This window comes from Podarcis muralis, chromosome 1 (assembly GCF_964188315.1).
Source record: "Podarcis muralis chromosome 1, rPodMur119.hap1.1, whole genome shotgun sequence".
Taxonomy (NCBI): Eukaryota; Metazoa; Chordata; class Lepidosauria; order Squamata; family Lacertidae; genus Podarcis; species Podarcis muralis.
In genome coordinates, this window is record NC_135655.1 from 24557158 (window position 1) to 24584873 (window position 27716).

The window sequence follows — 27716 nt, forward strand, 5'->3', positions numbered from 1 at the left end:
CGGCTGGTGGATGTAGGAAGGGCCATTTAGCACATCTGCTTGGCATGCATGCAGGTTCAATCTCCAGTATCTCTAGCAGTGTTTGAAATTAGCCAGGCGCCAGGTGCATTTTGTACCTGGCTTTCAACCACTTGCGACCAGGTGAAGATGCCTGGGCGCCAGGCTGGCACGGGACATCTCCACCATCCAGAGGTGCGTGCCTGGGGATCATTGGATCTGGACTGGTTTCACATACTTATACTCCATCCTGTAGAATTCTATCAGTTATATTTTATCTGTACAATCAGAATGCCGTCACCATTAAGAAAAAGAGGTCAGAATAGGCCAATATATATGCGGACTGTCCCTGGATCAAGTGACTTTTCTTCTTTAAGTTCTCAAAGCTCTTAACCTAGCTCAAGGTTGTCATCTGAACTAGCCAGATGTTTAACTAAGAGTCAATCACAGTCAGTCCATCGTTTGAAAAATAAGTCATTAGAGCCGTCTTGCCCCAAACTGACAACTAGGCATTCCATTTTCGTGACTGTAACCTTCCTTTAAGGAGCCAGTTAGCACCTAGCTTATATATCTGAGTTTCTGACACTGATTTAGTCGGGGCTGGGAGGGAACCCAGCCTGAAACCCTGGAAAGCCACTTTTGCTCAGTGTAGACCAGGCATGGCCAAACTTGGCCCTCCAGATGTTTTGGGACTACAATTCCCATCATCCCTGACCACTGGTCCTGTTAGCTAGGGATGATGGGAGTTGTAGTCCCAAAACAGCTGGAGGGCCAAGTTTGGCCATGCCTGGTGTAGACAGTTCTGTGCTAGAGGGTCCAACTTGGTCAGCTTCCTAACTTTCCTGGTGGCAGCCATGTTTTTTCTTTGGTTTCTGTTCAGTTCCTCCCCAAAGCTATGGAATGTCATCATCACTCCTGGGTCCAAGTTGCTGTACGTGCAGCCAGAGCAAAGCATGGCAGCAAGTAGCCCCATGCAGCTGAGGCTCTAGGGTAAGGGTTCAAAAGAAAGTTCAAAAGAAATAATTATATTTTAAAGGAAAAGAGGCGTTGCTGCAGCCTCACAAGCCTCAGGACAATCCCTCCTCCAATTTGTTCAGCTATTCTATTTACCATTTAGGCCCACACTTTGACTAGAGCTGACTAAAAATGGTGTGTTCATATTTGAAACTCTCACTAGCATCAGTGTAGGTGTAGTGCTCAAAATGTCAATTTTTGCTGATGCTGGTAGCTAGATTGTACCCAAAATTATCAAATGCCAGTGAAGTAGATTGCTATTAGGATCAGGTTATGGGAATAGCTTAGTAAATTTATTGAGGCTTTTAATCATTTTTCAGAGTTTAACAGCCTTTGTGAATGGATTGCATTTTGCATTATTTATTGTACATTGAAAAGTTTTCAGGATCTTTCCACCTCACTTCCTTTAAACTTGGTGATTGATATCTTTAAGTACTGCATTTATACCCCACTTTTTCTTGAAGGAGCATGAAGTGTTGCACACAGTCCCCCCCCCTTCATTTTATCCTCAAAATAACCTTGTGAGGTAGGTTGGGCTGTGAGACTGTCAGTGGCTCAAGGTCACCCTGTGAGCTTCATGGCTAAGTGGGGGTTTGAACTCTGGTCTCCTGGATTTTCTACAGCACTCTAACTACTACACCCACCCCACACATCCTAGAGTTTTGACAATAAAATGTGCTTGGTTAGAAGGCGCAAAGGGCAATGGGGAGCTGACATGATGATGTCCTCCAAAAGTTTTAGACTATCTTCTCTGACCAAGCTGGCTGGGGCTAATGAAACTTGCAACACTACCCTGGGTACTGTTGGGCTAGGGCACATAGTATACAATATTTGTTATGATAGTTTACCCAAACTTGAGGTGAATAGGAATGTATTTTTAAAGGAGACAGGACTGTATAAATAGAATACCTGACCACACTGCTCCTTTTATAAGATGCAAAGGCAAAAGGCAAAAATAACCCCTTTGCTTTCCTGGGAGGCATTAAGGCAGGTTCTCTGAAAGATGATGTCACACTTCAGGGAATTCTAATACACCATTTATCGGAAACACTGTCTAACATGTGCAGATTAACCTTTGACTTCTGACACCATTTCTCTCAAAGTCTTGAAATAATATGATCCTTCTGGAGACTGTGCAATTTATAAATGATCAAACACAGTTACTAATGACTTCAGGTCGGCGCCTCGATCCCGACATACTGATGTGAATGAGAAACACCTGTGAGTGTTCTTGATGCAACCCATCTCCCATTGAAGTGAATGGCACCACTCCTGTTCGCCAAGAGATTGGTTCTGCACCCTTCGTTCCTGTTGCATGATCCTATGTACAGGGTGTTCAAAAAGTCACTCTACACTATACTGTAAGTAAATGTCCATAGGTGTAGAGTTACCTTTGGAACACCCTGTACATCTTTATGCCTTGTTTTGAAAATCAGAAAAATAGGCAGAGGTAACATTTGCAGGATGCTAGGCTTTATACTTCTAAACTGAGTAATTATTTAGTTCTCCCGCTTACCGATTGAGAAATAATAATAATGGGTGTAATTCAACCATGTCTTCCTCATAGTAGCCTCATTGAAATTAATGAACCTGACTAAGTTAGAGTCATTAAGTTCAACGGCTCTACTCTGAGGAAAACTTTGTTAAAATATTAATATAAATACAGAAAGCCTTTTGCATATGTTAGCGCAGCAATTCTTACAACACTTCTGCAAGGTAGGTAAGCATTTTAGCTTTGAAGGTTGACAGAATAGTTGCTTGCCTGAGGCCACTTAGTGCGTTTATGACAGATACTTGAACTAATTCACCGCTCCCTCACTTCCCGCCATTAAACTACAAGGGTGGAACAAGAGTTGCTTAGGAAGTTTTGACCCCAGATCACAAACTCGTATTCCAAGCCTCTGATAGTAACCTTATTATGGCCCTCCTGCCCCTCTGCATCATTATTCTGCTAAATATTAATGGGTTAATGATCTCAAAATCTGTGTGAAAGACAATGTGAGTCATGGTATCTATATCCCTACCCCCTTCCAAGCAGGGCTGATTTCCTTGGTGTATGTGGTACGATTTTAATGAGGAAACAGTTCAGGGTGCCACTTTTCCAGTTCAATTTCCCCTTTTATAAAAGTTGCTTGCAGTTTGACCCTTATTTTAACCATCTACCTGTATAATTGAGCTTGCTAATGCCAGGATGTTTGTGTTATTGTTAACCATGGGTAGGCAAACTAAGGCCCTGGGGGCCGGATCCGGCCCAATCATCTTTTCAATCTGGCCTGCGGATGGTGTTACATGTAATCAGTGTTACATGAGTAGAATGTGTCCTTTTATTTAAAATGCATCTCTGGGTTATTTGTGGGGCATAGGAAATCATTCATTCCCCCCAAAAAAATAGTCCGCCCCCCCCCAGGTCTGAGGGACAGTGGACTGGCCCCCTGCTGAAAAAGTTTGCTAGCCCCTGTTAACACTTGTGAACAGTCACTGTAATAGCACACTGCATTCTTATACTTGTCTACTCAGAAGTAAGTCTCATTTAGTTCAATGGGGCTTACTCTTAGGTAAGTGTGTACAGGATTGCAGCCATAAACTTGATCATATTAGTCCCAGGGTATTTTTTTTTGTTTCTTAGCATTTCATTTCCCTCTGACCTTGCTTCTTGTGACCTCCAACCCCTCGCCGTGTGCATGTATTTGCCTGCTAACTTGGAACAACGCTTTGCACATCTGATGAAATGAACCTCAAAAAACTTATGCCGCTATGTTCTGTTTTGAGGGACGGCCTCATCAGTAGCGGAGTCGTGATCTAAGATCAGAGTTCCAGTTTAGGCAATCACGGCAAGGCAAGGGCAAGGTATAGATTGCAGTTCAGCACCTTGGATAGCTCCATGTGTGTCAAGTGGACAGAAAGGGATGGGAATGCTTGATGGCAAGATCTGGTGTTGTAGGAATATAGAACAGCAAGTCGTCTTAAGCTCATAAAAAGCATAATAAAAATTCATGCCAAGTTCCACTTTTAAAAACAGCAGTTACTGGGCAAAAGTCTAGGATCATTGTTATAGGGTTTTCATCCATACAGTTAACGGACATGTAACACCAGGGCTGGCCCTATAATTAGGCAGAGTGAGGCAGTCACCTCAGGCAGCTGATTTTGGTTGTCATGAAAAGACAGCAAGTTATTATTTATAGACTTCAGTTAGTAGGCAGGGTATAAATGCTCCCAAACACACACACATAAACAAATAAACTACCATATTTTTCCTCTGTATAAGACTAGGTTTTTTAACCAAAAAATTAGGTTTAAAATTGGGGCTCGTCTGATACATGGGTAGTGCTGAGGGGTGATTTCTTAATTTGGAATCCCCCAAAATAGGGGGTGTCTTAAACATGGGGGCATCTTATACACGGAAAAATCATTAGTGTATTCTTTGTGCCAGGGAGCAGGAGATATGCTTGTGGGATTTTCTGCTTCAGGTGCCAGAATGGCTTGACCAGTTTGAGGTGTTATAGATTGTAATCAACCCATTGAAACTAATGGAGCCAAATGAGTAATGTTCATTAATTTTAATGGGTCTGCTCTGAATAGGACTAATATTGGATAAGTGCTTTGTGCCTTGACATTGATGTTGGGGACAGTGGTGTCATTTGCTTCTCCATTTCAGGCTGCACAATATCCTGGTTATAATAATTTTATTTATTTGCTTGTTTAAAAAACTTATATACCACTTTTCATTTATGAATCCCAAAAATGGTTCACTGTAGGCATAAAAGCCATTAAAACAAATATCAACAATGACAACATCCAGGCCAGAACACAAAATTCCAGCAACTGTAGCAGCCAGGATTCATTATCAAGAGCAAGGACATTCCAAGGCAAACAGAAAGATCTTTAAATCTGTGAAAACATCCCATTGTTGGTGCTTGCCTGATCTCCATAGGGCGCTCAATCCATAGAATGGGTGCTGCAACAGAATAGGGTTCCCTCTGAATCCCAGTCAGCTGAATTACTGATAGGTCGCAATGCAGTCAGGAGGGCCTCAGAACCGTAAATCTAAAAGAAAACCAAAACTCTTGTTATCAAGCAGAGATTTCAACCTCATTTGCTTATTTGTTTTGTTTTGTTTGCTTATTTGCTTATTTTGTTTTGTAGTGACTGTTCCAGCAGCTGTTCCCTTGGCGTGTCAACCTGAGAGCAATAAAACCAAGGCACACAATCCGGGGCCACGACTCTCCATTTCCTCCCCCCGGACAACTGTGATTGCCAGCATGGAAGCCCCATCACAGGGTTTGCAGACGGTCATGAAGTGGAAAACGGTGGTGGCCATCTTCTTTGTGGTTGTGGCCTACCTGGTCACCGGGGGACTTGTGTTTCGTGCCCTGGAGCAGCCGGAAGAAAGCAGGCAGAAGGATAGAACAGCCAACGACAAGGCAGATTTCCTTCTGGAGAACAAATGCGTATCTCAACAGGAGTTGGAGGAACTGATTAAGGTGAGAAAACTAGAAGGGACATACTAATGAAACTCAGTGACACTGCGGTCTAGATTTGGGCTTGTTAAAATTATGGTTAATGAGAATGCACCATGCTCAAAGTGTAGTTTTACTTGAGGTGTGATCTGAAAGCATCTTTTTGCACAAGTTCTGGTTTTCCTGATGACCTGAAGGGGCTGCAGTTGATCCCTTGGATCCCAGCCACTGTTTCCTAAAGAAGAAGTGTGCATGCACACGAAAGCTTCTACCAAGAACAAACTTAAGGTACCCCTGCCCGTACGGGCCAGTCTTGACAGACTCTAGGGTTGTGCGCCCATCTCACTTAAGAGGCCGGGGGCCAGCGCTGTCCGGAGACACTTCTGGGTCACGTGGCCAGCATGACAAAGCTGCACCTGGCGAGCCAGCGCAGCACACGGAAACGCCATTTACCTTCCCGCCAGTAAGCGGTCCCTATTTATCTACTTGCACCCGGAGGTGCTTTCAAACTGCTAGGTTGGCAGGCGCTGGGACAGAGCAACGGGAGCGCACCCCGCCACGGGGATTCGAACCGCCGACCTTTCGATCGGCAAGCCCTAGGTGCTGAGGCTTTTACCCACAGCGCCACCCGCGTCCCACAAGAACAAACTTAGTTGGTCTCTAAGGTGCTACTGGACTATCTATCTATCTATCATCTATCTATCTATCATCTATCTATCTATCTATCTATCATCTATCATCTATCTATCTATCTATCATCTATCTATCATCTATCTATCTATCTATCTATCTATCTATCTATCTATCTATCATCTATCTATCTATCTATCTATCTATCATCTATCTATCTATCTATCTATCTATATGTATATATGTATATATCAACTGTGTCAGACCAACACCGCTACCTACCTGAATCTAAAATGTACAGTAAGTTGAGAAGAAAAGATCTGAAGAGATGTTTCCACTCAGAATGTTTCCAAGTTCAGGCAGAAGCATGTACAGTCCGCAAACCCCAGTTTTTATTTTATTACATTAATATACCAACTTTTTTCCTCCAAGGAGTTCAAGAGAGTATACATGGCTCTCCTCCCCCCCCCCATTTTTATCTTCACAACAATCTGTCAGGTAGGTTAGGCTGAGAGATGGTGACAGGCACAAAGTCGCCCAGTGAGCTTCATGGCTGAGTGGGGATTTGAACCCTGGCAACCCGTCATAGTCTAACACTCTGAGCACTGTACCATACTGGCTCTCTGAATGTACTATTGTAACACGGCAGTAATATATTGCTCATTGACCTTTTAGAAGAGTAGGAAGATTTTTGCAGGATGAGGGCCACACTCCCTCATGGCTAGCCTTGGTGGGCAGTGGTAGGCAGAACCAAAGCAAAATTGGGTGTGGCCAGAATCCCCATCAAGGGCGCTCTCTCACTCTTTCTCATACACACACACACACACACACACACACCCACACACACACCTTTCCCAGCAGCCCTTTCCAGATGTAGTGTCCACAATGATCGCCCCTCCACCACACAGCAAGTGCACTTGAAACAACCTTTTCCCCTAAGCCTAATTGTGGTGCAGGCAGCTGATTTTGTTGGGGTGGTCTAGCGCATAAGGAGGCGGAGTTATATTCCCCCAGTGGTGAGCCTGTTAGGGCAGGGAGGCCAACAGTAGGTGGCCCCAGAGACGTTGACTGACAGAGCCAACTAGTTCGCGTTTTGTCCCCATCCTCCTCGTTGAGTTCCACAAAGGCAACATTGAGACCAAGGAGAAGGAAGCTTACAGGCCATGGTACCTTCTGGTTGTAAATAAGAAGGGAGCCAGGCTGGCTGGGAGCAGGGTGAGGTTGGTGGTGCAGTACCTCATTTGCCCCTAAGGAACCAGCTTCCACTGCCTTTCCCTCCCCAGCTTCAGCCCTCCCTTTCTATTCATGTCAAGTGAATATTCATGCCAAGTGATGTGTGGGGAGAAGAGGAAAGGAGAGGAGTCCTCCATGGGTTTCATCTGGCCCCAGACTGATGACCCACAGGCCCATCCTTGCTTTAGGGAACACATGGGATTAGAAAGAAGAAATACAAAAGACATGGTTTTTAGTGCTGCGGCAGCTACACTTTGGAATTCCTTAGACAGGAACTAGTCTCTGCTGTCTTTTTTGTCTACTGAAGACCTTCCTCTTCCAATAAGCCTTTTATGCAGAGATCTTGCCTAGTTTGCATCTGTATTGACATTGCTTTTAGCTGTTTTGTTGTTTGCGTGTTTGGGAGGAAGGCCAGCATATGAACATGGACAACAATGACATCCAGTTTTGACTCTGTTTTTATTAGTAGGAGGAATTTAGCACCGCCTCTGTGGTCTCTGACTACTCACGGTGAAGGAAGAATGTTAATGGATTAGGAAGGAAAGGGACCCCCCAGCCAGATGTTTTGCAAGCCAGCAAAGGTGGGGCAGGTTGTTGGAGACAGCAGCTGAACAGCTGATCGGCTGAGCATCCATAGCCAGATCCACTTGGCTGAGGAAGAGCATGCTTGAACTGGCAAGCGCACAGATTAAAGCGCAACACCAATAAAGTGTGAAGTTGTACTTAAACCAATAAACCTCTTGGCAGTACATGTTGGCTGTCTTGCAAACCGGCAGGTTTGAAGCCAAAGAGAGCAGGAAATGGGTTGACAGGATGGCCAGCTATTAATAAAATCCCAACCAAAAAAACACACTTCTGCCATATATAAGCTTTGGAGCAACTGTCCTATCAACTTTGTATGTGACTTCATTTGCAAGGATCCAGAAACAGCGTGAATTCTTGCATCAGAAGTCAGTCTTTAAGGTGACTTCAAACAGGGATTTAAAAACCCCACACAGAGACCAACCAATGATAATAGGTGGAGGCTTCCAGCCTAATCCCTCCATCTGAATTCAATGCATGGGGTAGCGATCACAAACTGTTATCACCCGACAGCTGTGTGTTGGTCTGTATGAAATAGATTTCATCTTGCTGCAGGTCTCAGTTGAAAGGTGACTTTATTTCCAGAGCCTTTCTTTGTCAAACTAAGCAGGGGTCCAGAGTATATGAGTGGCCTTGGAGACCTGATTCTTGTCTGTGCAGTTTAATGGGTTTTCTTTCCTGTCAGTAAACGTGGGGCAGGCGGGGGGTGGGAGGAGGCTCTGTTGCTGCTCATGCTGTTGGTGTTGTGTGGGGGAAAAACAAAGGACTTGGTATTGTTGCTTTTAATGTGGTGCTTTCATTCATAGCGATATTTCTTTTTACAAACATCAAGGAACTGGCTGCAGGACTGCTCATTAGTCCTGTATAGTTGTATGAAAGAGGTATTCTTGAGAGTGTGCTTGATCAAAACAAGGGCTTGTTAATTAGAAATTAGAGGGGTTTTTAGTTGAATTTCAAAGAAAATGAAGATTTTGGAAATTCACTGACCTCTTTTGCATGTTGCAGTATGCATGCTTTATCCTGCATGAGCAGATTATGTTCGCTTTTCTTCTCCTTACTAGCATGTGGACTATGATCTCTGGCTCAGGCTACATTCACACCAAACATTTAAAGCACTATGGCTTCCCCCCTCTCAAAAAATTATGGGAGCTGTAGTTGCGTGTCGAGACCTCAAAACCACCCCCTCATTGAAGAATAACACACACAAGGACACAGATATTATGTTAATGTTATTGGGTAAAATTTGGCCACAGCTTTATTGACCGATTACAGAATGTGAGCGGTATTGGCTTAGGCATTGAATGGTCCTGACTATATCTGTCTCCCGTCCGTTGCACAAGGGTAAACCACTAGTAGGGGGAACCCCGTCAATGCATACCAACACGAGCTCCCCCGGGTGTTCCCGTCAGGGTCAGTTCATGGCCCTAGCCCCGCCCGGGCTTCGGACAAGATCCACACCCCCGGATTCCTTTAACAGAATACCCTTAAGCTTGGAGGGACAGGTGATGGCCACACCTCCCCTCCCTCCTCATAAGGCCAAACAATGCCTAACTGCTACCCTAACAAAGTTGTGACAATTGCTACGAGGTAGGCAAAAACCAAATGGCGTGTGCCAATTTGCCAAGTGGAAAAATTCCTACCAGGCCCCTCAATGGCGACCAACCAAGGTCCATAGCAAGGCCAATGCAAAAGGGAGGGAGGGTAGGAGATTGAGGAAGCGAGCCAAGAAGAAGCCCTGGCCACACCCCCTCAGCCAGCGGATTGGCTGGCTGGGCGCTGACATGGCTGGAATCCCCTGGGCACTGGGGACTTCATCCCCTCCCCCGGAGGAGAGTGGGTGGCCACACGGTCCACTGCAACTCCTCCCCACGTTGAAGTGGAGTGGATTTATGTAGTGCTGAGAGTTATTAGAAGACCCCCATTCCCCTCACAGGACTACAATTCCCAAAAAACCCTGTGAAGGGGGATTGTTACAACACTCTGGGAACTTTAGCTCTTTTAATTGTAAAACACCTTTGTACAAATAAAATAAATTTTGATGTAAGGTAGGCTATGGATGGGTTCAGTGCCCCACTATGCACTTATTTATTACATTTTTACCCCACCTTTCCCCCAAGGAGCTCAAGGTAGCACACAAGGCTCTCTTCTTCCCCATTTTAGCCTTACAACAACCCTATGAGAGAGGTTAGGCTGAGAGACCAGGACTGGTCCAATGAGAATCGTGAATGGGGAAGTTTCAAGAGACATGAGGGGACACATTTTTATAAAAAAGAGATTGGAATCTTGGCCCCCAGGGTAGAAGACCGCCTACTAATATTCTGCACCTTCAGGAGTTTGGCCAAAATGTGATTGCACTGGCTCTGCTTTTCCATTTTAACTAGATCTTTTGTGGTGCTGTTGGTTAGGGTAATCTGCTGTGCTTTGTTGCTGCTGTGGGATGGGACTTGACATCATTATTGCTCTTGTTATTCCATGTAGATACATGTAGCATAGGAATGTAGGCGGGCCAAAAAGTAGACACAGGGGCCAGGTGGGTCAATTGGCATGGGCCTACAATTTTGAGGGTGCTACTCTGAGTCCTCCTGGTAGAAGCAAAAGGGGTCCCTTTTGGTAAATATTATTGAAATGGGGCCTACATTTCCCAACTGGCCTGGGCCTACTAACCAGATTTGCACAGCCCTGAACATCGGAACATAGGGCGCTACCTTACACCAAGTCAGACCATTGGTCCATACAAGCTCAGTATTGTCTACACTGATTGGCAGCGGCTCTCCCATATGTCAGGCAGGAGTCTCTCCCATCTCTGCCTGGAGATGCCAGTTGGGATTGAAACTGGGACCTTCTGCTTGCAAGGCAGAAGGTCCACCACTGAGCTATGGAACATAAAATTGGGTTTTGGTCTTGTATACCTGAAGGAGAGTCTCCACCCCCATCGTTCAACCCAGACACTGAGGTCCAGCACTGAGGGCCTTCTGGCAATTCCCTCACTGCAAGAAGCAAAATTACAGGGAACCAGGCAGAGGGCCTTCTCAGTGGTGGCACCCGCCCTGTGGAACGCCCTCCCATCAGATGTCAAAGAGAAAAACAACTATATGGCATTTAGAAGACATCTGAAGGCAGCCCTGTTTAGATAAGTTTTTAATTGCTGGTGTTTTAATGCACTTTTAATCTTCTGTTGGAAGCCACCCAAAGTGGCTGGGGAAACCCAGACAGATGGGCGGGATAGAAATAAATTATTATTATTATTATTATTATTATTATTATTATTATTATTATTTCTTGTGCCTACCAAAACAGAGTACATTTCTGTTCCACAAATGTAAGTGAGAGAGAACCCAAAGAAATATGCAAAGAGACTGGAAATTTTCCATACAGAAAACCCCCCATTTAATATAGCCCTTGGGGGGAATTCCATTGCTTGGGAAAATAGGCATGAGTTGTCATAGGCAGCACGCCTATGATAACAAATAAACATAGCACTACAAGCCTTGGTTGATTTAGTTCCAACAAGCCAATGCATCTCCCCAGTTTTATTTGTCTAATGAAGATAAAAACAACAGTGTGTCATAGTAGTGGATGGAGGCTTGCACTTGGACCAGAGGGACCTGGGTCTCTGCTCAACTATGAAGCTCACTGGATGACCTTGCGCTAATCATTGCCCCTCAACCTAACCTGACTGTAGTGAAAGGAATGATTTAGTTTCATCATCATCACCATCATTTTTAATTTGTGTACTGTCTTTCTATCTTACAATACTCAAAGCAGTTTACAAACTGAAGAAACAAAAAATGTACATCTTATAACAATTGAATGCAATACAAAAATGCGATAATAAAACCTAACTTTAAAATAAGCAACCTACATCAAAAAAGTAACATTCAACAATCATTAGAATCGTATTCTAGAATAATATCAGCATATAAAAGTTAAACAGAAATTCCCCCTTAACAGTTACGATAAATAATTTCTAAACTACAATCAATAAAACAACGGCAAGCCACAGTACATAAAGCAATACAATAGAAATTGAGAAGCAGAGACTAGAGGTTGGAGTAAGGGAGGTGGAAGAGAGTGTCTCTCCCCTCACAGTTCTTCCCCCAGGCACAGCTTCCTTATGAGGAAGTTTGAGGCGCCATGCCTCACAACTCAGTGAGCGCGTGCACACATACACACACACATACACGTCTCTAATGCAATTGTGTTATTATTACCTTCCCCTCGCTGGATCAGGGCCATTCTAATCCATTCCCGAGTTGTGTAGGAGAGGGGGGAAGACATTCTGCTCTCTGCCAAAAGTCAGTGGCATGAAACCTGGCAGTTCTGTCCATTCTCAGTGAAATATTTATTCCCTGAAAGGTCAGTTCTGGTTTTGCTTGTGCAAAGTAGGTCATCAAGCCATTATGGTTGCCAACTGGCCATTTTTAGAGCATTTTGGGAGTCCCAGATGCCTGTAGAATACAGTGGTACCTTGGGTTACAGACACTTCAGGTTACATACTCCGCTAACCCAGAAATAGTACCTTGGGTTAAGAACTTTACCTCAGGATGAGAACAGAAATTGTGCTCCAGCGGTGCGGCAGCAGCAGGAGGCCCCATTAGCTAAAGTTCAGGTTAAGAACAGTTTCAGGTTAAGAACAGACCTCCGGAACAAATAAGTTCTTAACCTGAGGTACCACTGTATATATAAAAAGAGCCAGTTTTGGAGTTGAGCATTAGTGGGCTCCCCATCCTTTTATTATGTCCCCTCCAATGCTTGAATCTCCCCCATTTGTGTTCTCCTTGGGCCAATCACAGTCTGTCAGCCTAGCCTGCCATAGAGGGTTGCTTTGAGGATAAAATGGGGAGGAGATCCTTGGAGAAAAGGTAGGCTAGAAATGTAATAAATAAAGAAATGAAGTTATCTGATAAAAAATAAACTGACACCCCTCTTGTGCTATGGGAAGATCAAAGCAGAAAAGCCACCTACGGGTTCATGTTAAACCATTAGCCGTGGGTTTCCATGACCTGCCAATGCTGCTAATGCAGAAATGGAGCGTGTGTACCAGGGGTTTGTCACTGATGTTCTGCTGGTGGGTTGTAAGTCCAAACTGCACAACACCTTACTTTAAGTTGACCTCCATCGATTGCACCAACACAATTTTTCAGAAAGAGAGAAAGCAAGAAACACAAGTAGAAATAATGAAAGGGGCGGGAAAGGGGAGAGAGAAACCAAGACAGAGAAAGAGAGAAGAGGTGGGAGGGGAGCAATTGAGAAAGAGAAAGGCATAAGACACAGGCTGCATTCACGTGTTACAGTTATACCACATGTTGCTTCATGATACGTTTTTTCAGGTTGCGTCCCACGGCGACCTGGAAGTACCAGAAAGGGTTACTTCTGGGTTTCACTGCTCGCGCATGCGCAGATGCGCAAAATGATGTCACACGCATGCGCAGAAGCAGCGAATCGCAACCCGCGCACGCGCATATGTGGGTTGCGTTCTGCTCATGTTGCAAACGGGCCTCCGGAACGGATCCTGTTCGCAGCCAGAGGTACCACTCTACTTCCTCCCATTTTTATGTTTCCCTAGCTGTTTCCACCTTATGTTATGGATTATTTCTGGAAATGAGTACTAAGCTTGCACTGTATCCCACTATAGTTCCAGAAGCGGCTTTTATGCCGTCTGAAAGCTCATCTATAATGTGGAACTTAACAGTTAGGGAGATGTCATGAAAATGTGCATGCAGGGAAGACACACACACTCACACACACAAACAATGAAGGTTAAGTGACAGGTAAGTTCTGAGCCTGCAAAGGCTGGAGACTCTTGCCCCGACCCTTCCTTTTTTTCCCTGAGAAGCAGCTGGGTTTTCTCTCTCCCTTTTGTCATGCATTGTTGCCTCCTGTGCTGTGGTCTGTCCGCTTTTGCCCAGCCGTGGAGCATTTTTGTTCCCTTTCTCTCCTCTCCTTTAACCTCAGTTGAGGTAATGAATGATCGTGGAGCTAATGAGCGGGCCGGCTTTGTCAGCGTACAAGCCAGGTATTCTAAGCAAGCTTCTCCTCAGGGGAATTCACTTTTGTCCTTAGGCGTTTTGTTGGCTCGAACGGGAATCGTTTCTGAAAAGTAAATTAAATAGGTTTAGCTGCTTATCGTATCAAATGGCTTACGGCCAGCAAGTGCACAGTATTGGAATGGATTTTTGCCGGTAAAGGAAATCTTCTCTTTGATTTTTTTGCTTAGGTGCTTGGAAATGGGTAAACATATCTCACAGAAGCACATGTTTTAAACATAAACTGCCCCCAAAGCGTTGGTTGTAAGTAAAGAGGTCAGAAAGTCAGAAGGTAAAGGGTGGCTTTTTTAAAGAGTACTGTTGCTAAAGGGTTAGAGCACTATCCTCTCATACTTCCATGTGGATTTTAAAAAATGATGCTTCCCTACAGCTGGCACAGGATCTTACTGCATTGCAGCAAGTGTTGACCTGCCTGTAAAAAAAGAAATTGTCTGCAGAATGATGGAGAGCCAGTGGAGCATCTTCCTTGGACACGGCTGCCTTAGATGCCTTCAGAGCTGCACCTAGGCAAGAACAATGCAAATTAAAGTGAGACTTACTTGTAATAATAATAATAATAATAATAATAATAATAATGGTAATAATTTATTTATTTATACCCCGCCCATCTGGCTGGGTTACCCCAGCCACTCTGCGTGGCATAATGATGATGATGATCATAATAATAATAATAATAATAAGAAGAAGAAGAAGAAGAAGTGACAAAACTTCAAACATTAAAAACTTCCCTAAACAGGGCTGCCTTCAGATGTCTTCTAAAAGTTGTGTAGTTCTTTATCTCCTTGACATCTGGAGGGAGGGTGTTCCACCGGGGGGTGCCACTACCGAGAAGGCCCTCTGCCTGGTTCCCTGTAGCTTCACTTCTCGCAGTGAGGGAACCACCAGAAGGTCCTAGGAGCAGGACCTGTTCTGTTGGATACCTGGTTCGCGACTCTCCCAGTGGCGGTGCCTGATTCCTTTTATTCTGCAAATGAATGCTCCCATGGAACGGATTCAGTGTGTGGCAGGAACGATTTCAGTCAACGGAAGCTGCTCCATTAGGGCGAATGGGGCACCCCTGAGCCAGCGCCCACTTGCTTGCCTCCTTACTTACAACCAGAGTACTACTCCCATCAGCCCCAGCCATGGCAGATTACAACAATTCCAACCTCATTATAAGTCCCAGGGTACAGTCTGAAGGCACACAAGGCCACCACCTTGCTGAAGCTAAGTATGTCCAGGTATGGTCAGTGACTGAGGCTGGGCGGATGACTGCTTGGGAACTACATCTTGGGTTCCAGGATGGAAGCGTGATGGGATATAAATATAATAAAACAATTTGCAGTTTAAAAAACAGGACACACTAAGAAGCCAGAAGATCAACATAATAGGTCCATGCACGCAAGGTTAAAATTCACTAAGAAACCTGGCCAAAAAAAAAAGGTCTAAACTGCCCACTGAAGACATCAGAGAAGGGCCCATACTAAGAACTCCCTGCGAAGGTTCATATTAAAAAGGCAACCAAATGCATTTCATCTCTATGCATAAATTCTAGCAGTTCTGTAAGCTGAGGGAACACCAGACCAGTGAGATCAACTATGCTATAGTGGCGATACTTTCACACATTAATTCAAGTGGATTGGCCAGTTTATATATACAGTGGCACCTCGGGTTAAGTACTGAATTCGTTCTGGAGGTCCGTTCTTAACCTGAAACTGTTCTTAACCAGAAGCACCACTTTAGCTAATGGGGCCTTCTGCTGCTGCTGCGCCACCGGAGCACGATTTCTGTTCTCATCCTGAAGCAAAGTTCTTAACCCAATGTACTATTTCTGGGCTGGCGGAGTCTGTAACCTGAAGCGTATGTAACCTGAAGCGTATGTAACCCGAGGTACCACTGTACTGTAGATCTCTAGTATAAACCAACTGGGAGATGTGGACTTTGGGGGAGTAAGTGGACTGCTTTGTTCAGGGCAAAGCTTCTCATAAATCCTTTGCCTTTATTTGCTTCTCACAGTAACTCTTGCTTTTCAGATTGAGCTGTCTAATGCTAATGTGTTCTGCCAGGAGTGTTTGTGCTTTGGTGGGGCCATTTTGGTCCTAGCCTCCCTTATGAAATCGCCTGTGTCTCTTTTCTAAAGTAATTACACCTGAGGCTCTGTGCTGCGTGACACAGGGAGCATGGTCCTTGTGTGGCGCAGTAATCACTGCATGGACACATTGCTGATTTCATGGCTGGAAAGCAATTTGTGAAATTAAGGAAATGCAGAAAAAAAGTAACAATAGTAACTGAAAAATCAGAGCGTCAACTGACAGCTGTTGGCTCCCAGTATGAGTTTGTGTGGATCACTTGGGCAAAACAGAAAAACCCATGAAATAAATTATATTTCAGAAAAAGCAAATTTCAGGGACACAGTTCATTATGTTTAAACTATTTCTATATTGCCTTCCATGTAAACACCAAAAGGCGGTGTACAAAACGGCATTAATATTTATATGCAGAATAAATGAAGTAACAGTCAACTTTATGCCAAAACGGGCACATCAGGATCTTGTGAATAACTGGTATCCATGTCCAGCAAGGGCTGGAGAGAATAAATAAATAGCAGTTGTCAGAATACCAATCAGTGTCTGCTTTAATTCAGAGGAGAGGTGATCTGAAAGAGAAAGTACTGCTACCAAAAGGGCTGCCTTGCGTTCATAAGAGGTCGGGTAGAGAAAGACCATAGCTTAACAGCAGATGGCATAGTGAAGTTTGCGCGGTGTAAACTGACTGGTGGAGCCAATCTGGCATTCCTGATGGCGCATTTGCACTTTGCAAACCTCCTCTCCATCTCAATGTGTTGCAGTGACTCAGCCGGATGGAGGTCAGGTGGGCAAAGCAGCCCCTCCACCATCTGCTGCTGGCACAGCCTTTGAACATATTCTACAAATTTGTGTGTGATCAGCATTAGAGCCTGTTACACATTTACTAAATGTTTGGAAATTATAATCAACGGCACATTTACCATAACAGGATTTCTTGCTAGTTTGCTAGAATTTGGGTAGGGCAATTGGTGCGGGGAGAGAAAACTGTTCTATTATAATTGATAAGACTCACATTTTTTTCCACATTTCTTACATGAAAAGTGGGACCCCTTGCCCCTATTATTTCCACAAATATTTTGCCTCACTTAAAAGTGGCATCTTACAGGTAAGGTAAAGGTAAAGAACCCCTGGACGGTTAAGTCCAGTCAAAGGCAACTATGGGGTTGCGGCGCTCATCTCGCTTTCAGGCCGAGGGAGCCGGCGTTTGTTCACAGACAGCTTTCCGGGTCGTGTGGCCAGCATGACTAAACCACTTCTGGTGCAATGGAACACCGTGACGGAAGCCAGAACACACAGAAACACCCTTTAACCTTCCCGCCGCAACAGTAGCTATTTATCTTTTTTTTAAAAATGATATTTATTAGAAGTTTAATAGTTACAGAAAAAAAGAAAAAAAGAAACAATGAAAAGTTAAACAAAACGAAACAATACCTTACAATACATCAAAGAAGAAAAAGGCAAAAAATGCAAAAAACAATACAGCAGAACAATAAAAAAACACAAAAACATTTTAAAACACATCCAGTATTTCCGTATCTTTATCTTTCATTTACTTGTTTCATCGACCTCCTCACACCTCCCTTTTTTGTATTCTAGTTCAATTAGCTATTTCAGCAAATCCTTTCCATCTTTCTCAATTTTTGTTCTATAATTTATCTTAACACAATCTGACCTTAAATTTTACACTTTGGCCCCTTAACAATCTAATTTTACTTAATTCTTTATAACATTTCTGCTAAAACCATGTATCTTCATTCCAGCATCCTTCTAACATTCATTAATTTTACAATATTTCTGTAAATATACTTTGAATTTTTTCCAATCTTCTTCCACTGACTCTTCTCCCTAGTCTCGGATTCTGCCAGTCATTTCTGCCAACAGTAGCTATTTATCTACTTGCATTGGTGGGCTTTCAGACTTCTAGGTTGGCAGGATCTGGGACAGAGCAACGAGAGCTCACTGCATTGTGGAGATTTGAACCGCTGACCTTCCAATTGACAAGCCCAAGAGGCTCAGTGGTTTAGACCACAGTGCCACCCGCACTTACATCTTACATCTTACACTTGGAATACTCGCTCACCAAAGCAGGATAGGGTTTTTTAAGAAGCTAGATTTTTCTCACAAGCTATTTTGGATATAAGAATTATTGAATTATAAGTAAGTAAGTGAATCAAAATAGGATGAATTAATTCCCCATTCAGATACTTAAATAACCTAGTATTCTACATGCTGTGAAATGGACAATATCAAACTAATCTTGTGCAGTTTAATCATCCATGCCTTTGTAAACTTCCTGGTAGACTATGGTAATATATTTTTCTGGGGCTGCCTTTTAGGATTCCTCATAAATTTGCGTAATAATAGAATGTAGAATTCTGCCGTCATATTGTACTAGTGATCAAGAATCAACACTGGCTTCTTGTTACTTTCTGATGATAGCAATTGAAGCCATGGGCTTTAACTTGTCAAGCCCCAAATGCCTTGGATGAAATATATTTCTCCACCCTGCTTAAGGTCACCAAGAGGACTGCATCTTTGCATTCATGTAGAGTCTGTCCCTCAGTTATGAAAGTCCCACAAGTCCAAGCTCCTTGCAGAAGTAATATAAAACTTCTAACATGTCATTTGGGGGTACATCATTCCTGTGAGGTGCTGTCACTCTCTTAGTTTTGTTTCTGTTTGGTTTTATCCTTTCTGTGCTTTTCTTGGTTACTGTTGGCTATTTGGAATCTTCTCAATTGAAGTCAATTTACAGATAAAATAACTTTTGTTGTTCACCACACATCATACAGACTCATGCTTTCGTTATTTCATTTTATTGAATGTGTTTTTATACTGCCCTCCTATTAAAATTTTCCAGGTTATTTTACAGTGGGCCATAAAACACAATAAACAAGAGCAATTGGGAAAACAGTAAGTTATATCACTACAAGTATGTACTAAAAACAACCACAAAAGAAATAAAAAGACACACACCACAGTTTAACAGAGTTATGGTGTCCAGTGAAATTAGCTGGCAAAATTATGCAGGATTGAGATGGGTCATGACCTATTCCTTCCCCCCCTCCTCACCAATGGCAGTAACTCAGGCAATTAATTGGCCACCAGGGAATATCACTTTGTGCGATGAATATGCCACCTGACAGCCATTGACCAAGCCTTCTGCAGGCCCGTAGTGCTGTTTACACTCCATTCACTCTTTTAAAGATGTTCTTACAGAGTGTGGCTAGGAGCTAATTTATTTTTCATGAAGACAATGATTCCAGAGAACAAGATAGGAACTTAAATCATGTCTGTTGCAATGCAGTCTCCCAAAAGTGGGGAAAAGTGGTGATCTACCAAATAATTCAAAAGGGTAGAATGCATTTTGGAATCCATTCATCTGAGCTCTTGGTCTGTTGCCTGTTTTTGGCAGGGGTTGTACATGAAGAGAGCTTGTCTTTTTCATCTTCCATGCATGCTCCAGAGCAGGCTTCCTCAACCTCAGCCCTCCAGATTTTTTTGGCCTACAACTCTCATGATGCCTAGCTAGCAGGACCAGTGGTCAGGGATGATGGGAATTGTAGTCTCAAAACATCTGGAGGGCCGAGGTTGAGGAAGCCTGCTCCAGAGCAAGGGTTACCAAAGTGTCACCAGTGGATGCGCATGCACTTAAAGAGATCTCCCCTGGTACCCACAGGGTCCCTTCCCCCTGCCTTTCCTCCTGGTTTGCAAATGCAGCCATGCACCCAAAAAGGTTGGCAACCCTTCCCCCAGCATGTTCTGGACTTGGGTGGGGTGGAATCCATAAAAAGGGACCAAAGTTTAATGAATGGAGTGCAAATTTCAAAGGTACTTTTCATGTTTTGTTCTGGTGGGTTCTTTGATTCCTCCCCTCTGTCTCCTTAGGAAGAACTATTGGGCCTAAGGTCATTGAGGGAATGGAAGTTCGTGCAGGTAGACGGGAATTGTGGACCCATGCCTAGAGTCATAGTTCAGTGGTAGGGTACATGCTTTGCCTATGGCCCCATTGTGGAAGGATGTGTGGATCCAGAATTGGCCTCCACAGTCACTTATGGACTCAACTGTTAAAACTGTGTTTATGGAAGACAATCTTACTCGGCTATGAGTGATCGCCAAAGAAGAAGATGAAGAAGACATGCTTTATGTATGCTACGACAGCAGCAAGAATACTTATTGCAAAGTATTGGAAGACACAAGATCTACCCACTCTGGAAGAATGGCAGATGAAGGTGATGGACTACATGGAACTGGCAGAAATGACTGGCAGAATCCGAGACCAGGGAGAAGAGTTGGTGGAAGAAGATTGGAAGAAATTTAAAGATTACTTACAGAAATATTGTAAAATTAATGAATGTTAAAATGATGTTGGATGAAACTTATCTGGTTTTTAGCTATAATGCTATAAGGAGTATGAAAAAAACGGGTTTTAACAGTTAAAAGTTAATGTTACACATTATTTCAAGATTAAGGATTAGGATAAACAAAGAGGGGAAGGATTTGCTGAACTAATAAATTGAACTGGAATACAAAAAGGGAGGTGCGAGGAGGTCCAGGAAATAAGCAAATGAAAGAAAGTGATGGAATGATGGAATTGTTTTTTATCTATTTTTATTTTGTATTTTTCTCTTTTCTTTTTACATTCTGTAAAATTCTAATAAATATCTGTTAAAAAAGAAGAAGAAGACATGCTTTGCACACGAAAGGTTCAATTCCTAGCATCTCTGGGCAGGGCTGGAAAGGACTCCTTTCTGAAATCGTTGAGAACATGTGCTAGTCAGTGTAGAAAATGCTGAGCTAAATGGATCACTGATCTTATTCTGTACATGTTTTCAGTCTCAGTGTCTAGGACTATAACTTTATTAAAAAGCTTCTTGATTATCGTAATTCCTCAGCCCCTTTCCATCTTCTCTTAGACCTTCAAGCTGGTGACCTGCTCTGTATTTGACAGAATATTTATGGATTAGCCAGGAGTCTATTAGCAAGAAAAATGGGCAATTTGGGGTCTAATTTAAACTTACAAATCAGTCACTGTCTGTAATCATAGCCAATTAGGCTCCTTTTGTCATCTTCCTCCATTTAAGTTTCCTCCTAACATTTCTCCTACACAAAATTAGAGAAAGTTCAAAGAAAGTATCTTGCAATCCTGTACACACTTCCTTGGGAGTAAGGGTGCTTCTAAATGGGGGTTTAATATTGTAAGTGGGTCACTGAGATACCAGAAAATGGGTAGTCTTCTTGGAGCGGGGATATGAGCTGACATTTTGATGATAATGTTGTGTGGACACTACAAAAAAACTTGCATGCATGATACTGATTCAACAATAAACATCCATACAGGGCCGTCTTACCCATAGGTGCAAGGGGTGTGGGGCACCCAGGCGCTGGGCTCTCAGGGGCTCCAGGCCGAGGGTCCGGGGCCCAAGAGTTGAGTCAGGGAAGAGCCCGCCCGTCGGTCGGAGCACCATGGTGGACTCTTCTGCTGCCGGCTGCTCTGTGCCGTGAGTTCAGGGGCGACTAAGCCAGTGAGACGCTGAGGTGGCTGGTCTGCTCCGCCCTCCTGCGCACCTGGGATTGGGCAACCTGGGGGGGTGTGTGTGCGCCGGGCAGATCTTTGCACCCCGGCGCAACATATGCTTAAGACAGCCCTGCATCCACATGAAATCACCTAAGTCACGTTTATCTCAGTGCGACTTTTTTCTGAATAGGAGTTAGTTCTCCTTAAAGATAAAGAACACAACCCTCTACAGTGGTACCTTGGGTTAAGAACTTAATTCATTCCGGAGGTCTGTTCTTAACCTGAAACGGTTCTTAACCTGAAGCACCGCTTTAGCTAATGGGGCCTCCTGCTTCTGCCGGGCCGCCGGAGCCCGATTTCTGTTCTCATCCTGAAGCAAAGTTCTCAACCTGAAGCACTATTTCTGGGTTAGCGGAGTGTGTAGCCTGAAGCGTATGCAACCTGAAGCATATGTAACCTGAGGTACCACTGTATTGTCCTGTGGAAATTTTTTGAAGAGAAATGTGTTAGGGTTCTCTTTTATTCTTCAAGAACCAGCTTTCTGGTGTAGTACCAGTTTGAGACTTGCCTCCCTTCCTGCATGTGTTAATATGTATTTGTTTAAAAAGATTTGTATACCTCCTCCTTCTAATAAAACCTCTAAGTAGCTTACAAGAAACATTTAATTATCAACTAAAACCAGTTGATTTTTCTGGTGTAGCACCCCCCCTTTTTTTGTACCACTAGGTTTGTAGCTATTCAGATGCCTTTGTGAGCTTGTTTCTTACATCATGTTTTCTTCACAGAGCCATTTGCACAGTGAGTAATACACACAAAGTCTGTTTCAGAAGAATAATTAAAAACAACAACAACAACAACCCCACAGTACTTTTGTAGAAAAGATCAAATCAGACAACAGATGGGAGCCTCAGGCTGGAAACCCTTCAAACCATGCTGTCTATCCCTCGGGACTCCCCCCAGGCCACCCCCGGTATTCAGGGTAGGATTCTTCTCAGGAACCCCATATGTGGAAGCCCTGCACAAGGACTTCTACATGTGCAATGGGGCTGCCCCCCTCTGCCTCCCCTGCACACTTTCTGAACCCCACAAATTGACTCTGGTTGGAATGCGACTTTGAACTGTGATAATGCCTCTTGCTTGGGAGATGGAAAGATGGGGGTAGGGTTGTAGAAACCTCTGATGCCTGGAATGTAGCCTTTCATGCAAAAGCATGCAATGGCTCCACGTGGGACGCGGGTGGCGCTGTGGGTTAAACCACAGAGCCTAGGACTTGCCGATCAGAAGGTTGGTGGTTCGAATCCCTGCGACGGGGTGAGCTCCCGTTGCTCGGTCCCTGCTCCTGCCAACCTAGGAGTTCGAAAGCACGTCAAAGTACAAGTAGATAAATAGGTACCGCTCCAGCGGGAAGGTAAATGGTGTTTCCATGCACTGCTCTGGTTTGCCAGAAGTGGCTTAGTCATACTGGCCACATGACCCGGAAGCTGTACGCCGGCTCCCTTGGCCAGTAAAGCGAGATGAGCGCCGCAACCTCAGAGTCAGCCACGACTGGCTGTTGTCTTTGGCTGCACCCACCCCTGGAAGGTTGTGCAGCCCGTGGGCTGAAAAAGGTTCCCTGTTCAACAAGCACACACTGGTCCGTTTAGTTGTAAAGCTTTCCCCCTTCTGCGTTCTTATTTGAGGAAGACAGAACCCCCCCCATACTTTGATGGAGGCCGTCCTTAGAGATTGAACTAAAACCGCCCTAAATTCATGAAGTGAAAAACGCTGTCACGTCGCAAGCAGAATGCCAAAGCAGCCTTTGTCTTGGGTGCGCTGCTGTCAGGCAACTCGTTCCTGGGGGTGCACTGCACACCTTTGGCCGAGCAAACACGTTAGGCTGGGCGAACCACAGATGTGGTTCTCGTACTCTGGGTCATGCCGCATACGGTGCTGCCTCTGGAATGGAGAAGGCAACGCATCCTCTGGCAGAAGTAACACCAGTTGAGGTGACAGCGTGCCATGGCCTGCCTGTCACGTTGAGGTGTCAATTAAGCTGATTTATGCTCTTCTGGGTAAATAAACAGAATGCTCTCTGCACTCTGAGATTCTGCTATGTAGCAAACAAATTTTTCCCTGACACCACTGGGAACTTAGTAGATAGACATCCTAGTCCTCTTCCTCTATATTTTAGCTATGCTGTTAACATTTCCCATCTTCTCTTTTCCCTGTTTAAGTATCTAGATTTTAGGGTAATTAAACATTCAAAGATAATTAAATAACCAGAGGTAATTAAATGATTTGGGGCTTTGGATACTTTTGACCAACACGAGCCATGCTGCACAGAGATCTCCCCCCTCCCCCTGGCTCTCCACATTGTTTCAGCACCAGAGTTGTACAGTGGTACCTCGGGTTACAGCTGCTTCAGGTTACATACGCTTCAGGTTACAGACTCCGCTAACCCAGAAATAGTACCTTGGGTTAAGAACTTTGCTTCAGGATGAGAACAGAAATCGCATGGCGGCAGTGCGTTCGCAGCAGGAGGCCCCATTAGCTAAAGTGGTGCTTCAGCTTAAGAACAGTTCCAGGTTAAGAACAGACCTCCAGAACGAATTAAGTTCTTAACACGAGGTACCATTGTACTTGGTTAGAATGGAGGGAAGACCCTCCTTTGTCTCTATGCCAAGGCTTTGGAAGCCCCTACCAATGGAGGCTCACCTTGCCTCTTCTCTCTGATGGTCTTTCAACACAGGGCAGAGACATTTCTTTGCTGAGCTGCTCATCTTAATCTTCCTGAAGCTTGCCCTGAGACGATATACTGCCTCTTTCTTTTGCTGTTGCTTTCTTTTTGCCCTTTATTGTTGGTCGGGTTCCGTGGGTTGCTTAAGCTGCAAGGCAACCTGGGCATTAATTTCACTTCTGCTTTTAATAAATAAATAATGGGGTTAGCAGGGTCAGGTCGGTGTCCCTCATCGTTCCCTCAGCCTCAGGGCCAAACCTAAGAGGCTGTGAAACCTTAGAGACAGGTGAAAAAGGCGTTCCCGTGTAAACAGTCCTCTGCCAATCGCTCCCACCCAAATGCACTCGCTGTGGGGAAATAGCCATTTCTTTTGTGAGCCAGAGAATCATAGTTTCTTAATGCCAACGTGATACCTTCCAGATGTTGTGGATTACAACTTCCATTTGATGTAGCTAGCATGGTTTTCATGCACCATCACAATTCAGATATATATATATTTTAAAAACAAGCCTGAAGATTTTGTGAATTTGCTCATGTAATATTACTATTTCGTATGAATGAAGATGGATGTATGCCCTATGCAACATTACCAAAGAGGAATGGTTACTATTGGCTACCTTAAATAAGCAGGACTTGAAATATGAGAGTAGCACCCCCCAAAGAGCAGGATGAAGCCCCTTTCATACATCCACCTGTTCTACTAGACCGGCCATCTAGTTAGACATAGCAGCTGCCTTTGGCAACTCTATCCCTACACAGCTTGTGTGACTGAGATCTCTTGAATAAATGAATTTAATAGATTTCGACAACTGGTACCAATGCCATGGTCTCTGTCCTTTCCCTCTCTGATCCCAGGTTGCATTCATGACATGGTCAATGGTCAGGGATGATGGGAGTTGTATTCCACAATATTTGGAGGGTTGCCACATTGGCTACCACTGCTCTAGGCAACTAGGAAGATGAACACAATAAATGCATTTAAACATGGCAGGATACACATTGAATGCTTAGGCAGGTAAGCACTTTACCTGTGGTCTTCAGCATGTCTGGTTCATCCCTCTCTTCCCCATCTGCAGTAGTAATGCTGGCTTGTTTTACTGGGCTGTTGAGATGATGGGTATCAAGTGCCTGCAATGCTGTACAAATGTTTTGTGGTGATTTAAATGGTTTGTGGTGATGGTGCTGATTAGATATGAATGAGACGAAGGCATTACGGTGCTTTCTGAGTGTGTCCGTTCAGATCTCCATGCTGCACATTTCCTCAGTGTGCTTTAGATAACAGGTGAGAGGGGCATAGCTCAGTGGCAGTACACATGCACTATGTGGAGAAGGTCCTGGGTGATAGGAAATACCTCTACTGAAAAGCCACTGTCACTTAAAGCGGAGGTAGAATGGACAATAGGTCTGACCTGATAGAAGCAGTTTCCTAGTTCCTAAGCTTCCACTGAAGTCCAGTTCCAGCTGTGCTATATTTCACAATAAAGTATTCTGTGGGTTAATTTTACTGTTGATATTTTTTTCAGAGGCTCATTAATGCTACTAGTGCCGGAGTCAATCCTGTCGGAGATCCCGTTAACAGCAGCAGTCACTGGGACCTCGGAAGTGCCTTTTTCTTCGCTGGAACTGTCATCACAACTATAGGTATTCATTTATATAGTATTTAAGGTGGAGGCAGAGATGGAAAAGATTGGGGGTTTTGTAGGGTTGTTCATGTAGGCAAACAATCCCGATCAATTTCTGCATGGAAAATAGGGGCAGGCAGCACAGCCCCACCACAAGCTGTCTTTCTGTCTTGATTCTGCTCACAGACCACACACACACACACACACACACACACACACACACACACACACATCAACAATCCAGTGTCCCTGGGCACCATGGCACACACAAAGGTGTTCATTGGTGCCCCCCTAGGCAGGCACCCCAGATACTTAGGTTTCATTCTTTTTTTAAAGCGGCAGTCTGGTCCTCCTAGAAAGAAAGTTATGGAGCAAAATGTGGAGGTAGCTTTCTAAGCAATTTATGTGACGTGAGCTTGCTGGCTAATCTTGGCTGTCAGTATTTTAGCTAATGAGTGAAGGCAAAGCTGTGATTGTTTGGACACATGGCAATAGGAACCCCTTGGGGTCCTAAAGAGCTGCTCTTCCCCCCTCCGGTCTTATTATTGGAATCTCCCTAACCATGTATTGGTTTGCACATCCAAGAGAATGTACCAGCTCCTTGAGAGCCAGTGTGGTATAGTGGTTAAGAGCGGTAGACTTGTAATCTGGTGAACTGGGTTTGCATCCCCGCTCCTCCACATGCAGCTGCTGGGTGACCTTGGGCCAGTCACACTTCTCTGAAGTCTCTCAGCCTCATTCACCTCATAGAGTGTTTGTTGTGGGGGAGTAAGGGAAAGGAGATTGTTAGCTGCTTTGAGACTCCTTAGGGTAGTGATAAAGCAGGATATCAAATCCGAACTCTTCTTCTTCCTGGCAAGGAGCTTGCACCTGTTTTTCTCCCTTCCTGGGCTTCCTAGGTCAGCACAGGATGACAGCTAAGCCAAGGTTTGAGTTAACAATTCACACATCTGTAGGTATATGTTTATTGAATTGTAGGTAGCTGCAGAGATTGAAAACCAGAGTGCCAAATGCGGGTTCTTGGCTCTTGGAAGGATGAGCAGAGTGCATTTCTCCAGGGGCTGAAACTTCAACCTGCATTCTGAACTTAACAATGACATCAACACAAGTGTGAGAGAGAACAAACAGAAAATAATAGCATAGATCGTAATCTAACTCTTGTCATCTTACAATTGTGCTATTGATGTTCACGCAGATGGTGCTCTATGTTTTGGCTCTGGGTTATGAGATGGTCTTTAATGGGGGTAAAATAAAAATATAAGTATCTCAATTAAAATTAATAATGAAATGATAAGAGATCAAGTTCATAGGAAGCTCAGCTTCTGGATCAATATGCAAATGTACTGCAGCATTATATGTGAGGATAGAGTCCACCTATTAATTGGGCGAAGAGCTGCATGGCTGATCTTGCTGTGTATAGTCATGCAACATTCTCAACAAGGGGAAGCCTATGCAAGTAGATCTCTATGCATACAGACCTTTTGAGAAGCAGGGATGCTACATGATCAGGTTTCTACTCTGATAAGGACATAAGAGGAGCCCTGATGGATCAGGCCCTGTTCTAGTCATATTATTTCTCCTAGCTGCTGATATTCTGCCAGAGTCCACCCCTCCACCCCTTGTTAGGGCTGCTTTCTCTTTCCTATTTGACTCACATGGGTGATCCAGTTCAGTCCAATCAGAGAGAATCTAGGGAATCTGATGTTGTTGTGATGGTTACTGACATCACTGAGGGCAGCACCCGTTCAGAGTTAGGGCTGTGCTCCACAGTGCCTCTCTGCTACTACTACGCCATGATGTAGTATCCTTTCAGATGTAGTGTTGAAGGGAAATG

The 27716-nt window shown here is 44.1% G+C and overlaps 1 protein-coding gene across 2 annotated transcripts in view; it reads left to right on the top strand.

Moving 5' to 3' along the window:
* Positions 1–27716, top strand: part of KCNK10 (potassium two pore domain channel subfamily K member 10) — an 80050-nt gene that overhangs the window by 24520 nt on the left and 27814 nt on the right. For both annotated transcript variants that reach the window (XM_028718098.2, XM_028718089.2), the window contains 2 exons: positions 5155–5492; positions 25784–25901. In XM_028718098.2, coding sequence (XP_028573931.1) covers positions 5155–5492; positions 25784–25901 — 456 coding nt within the window. The remainder of the gene's footprint in view (positions 1–5154; positions 5493–25783; positions 25902–27716) is intronic.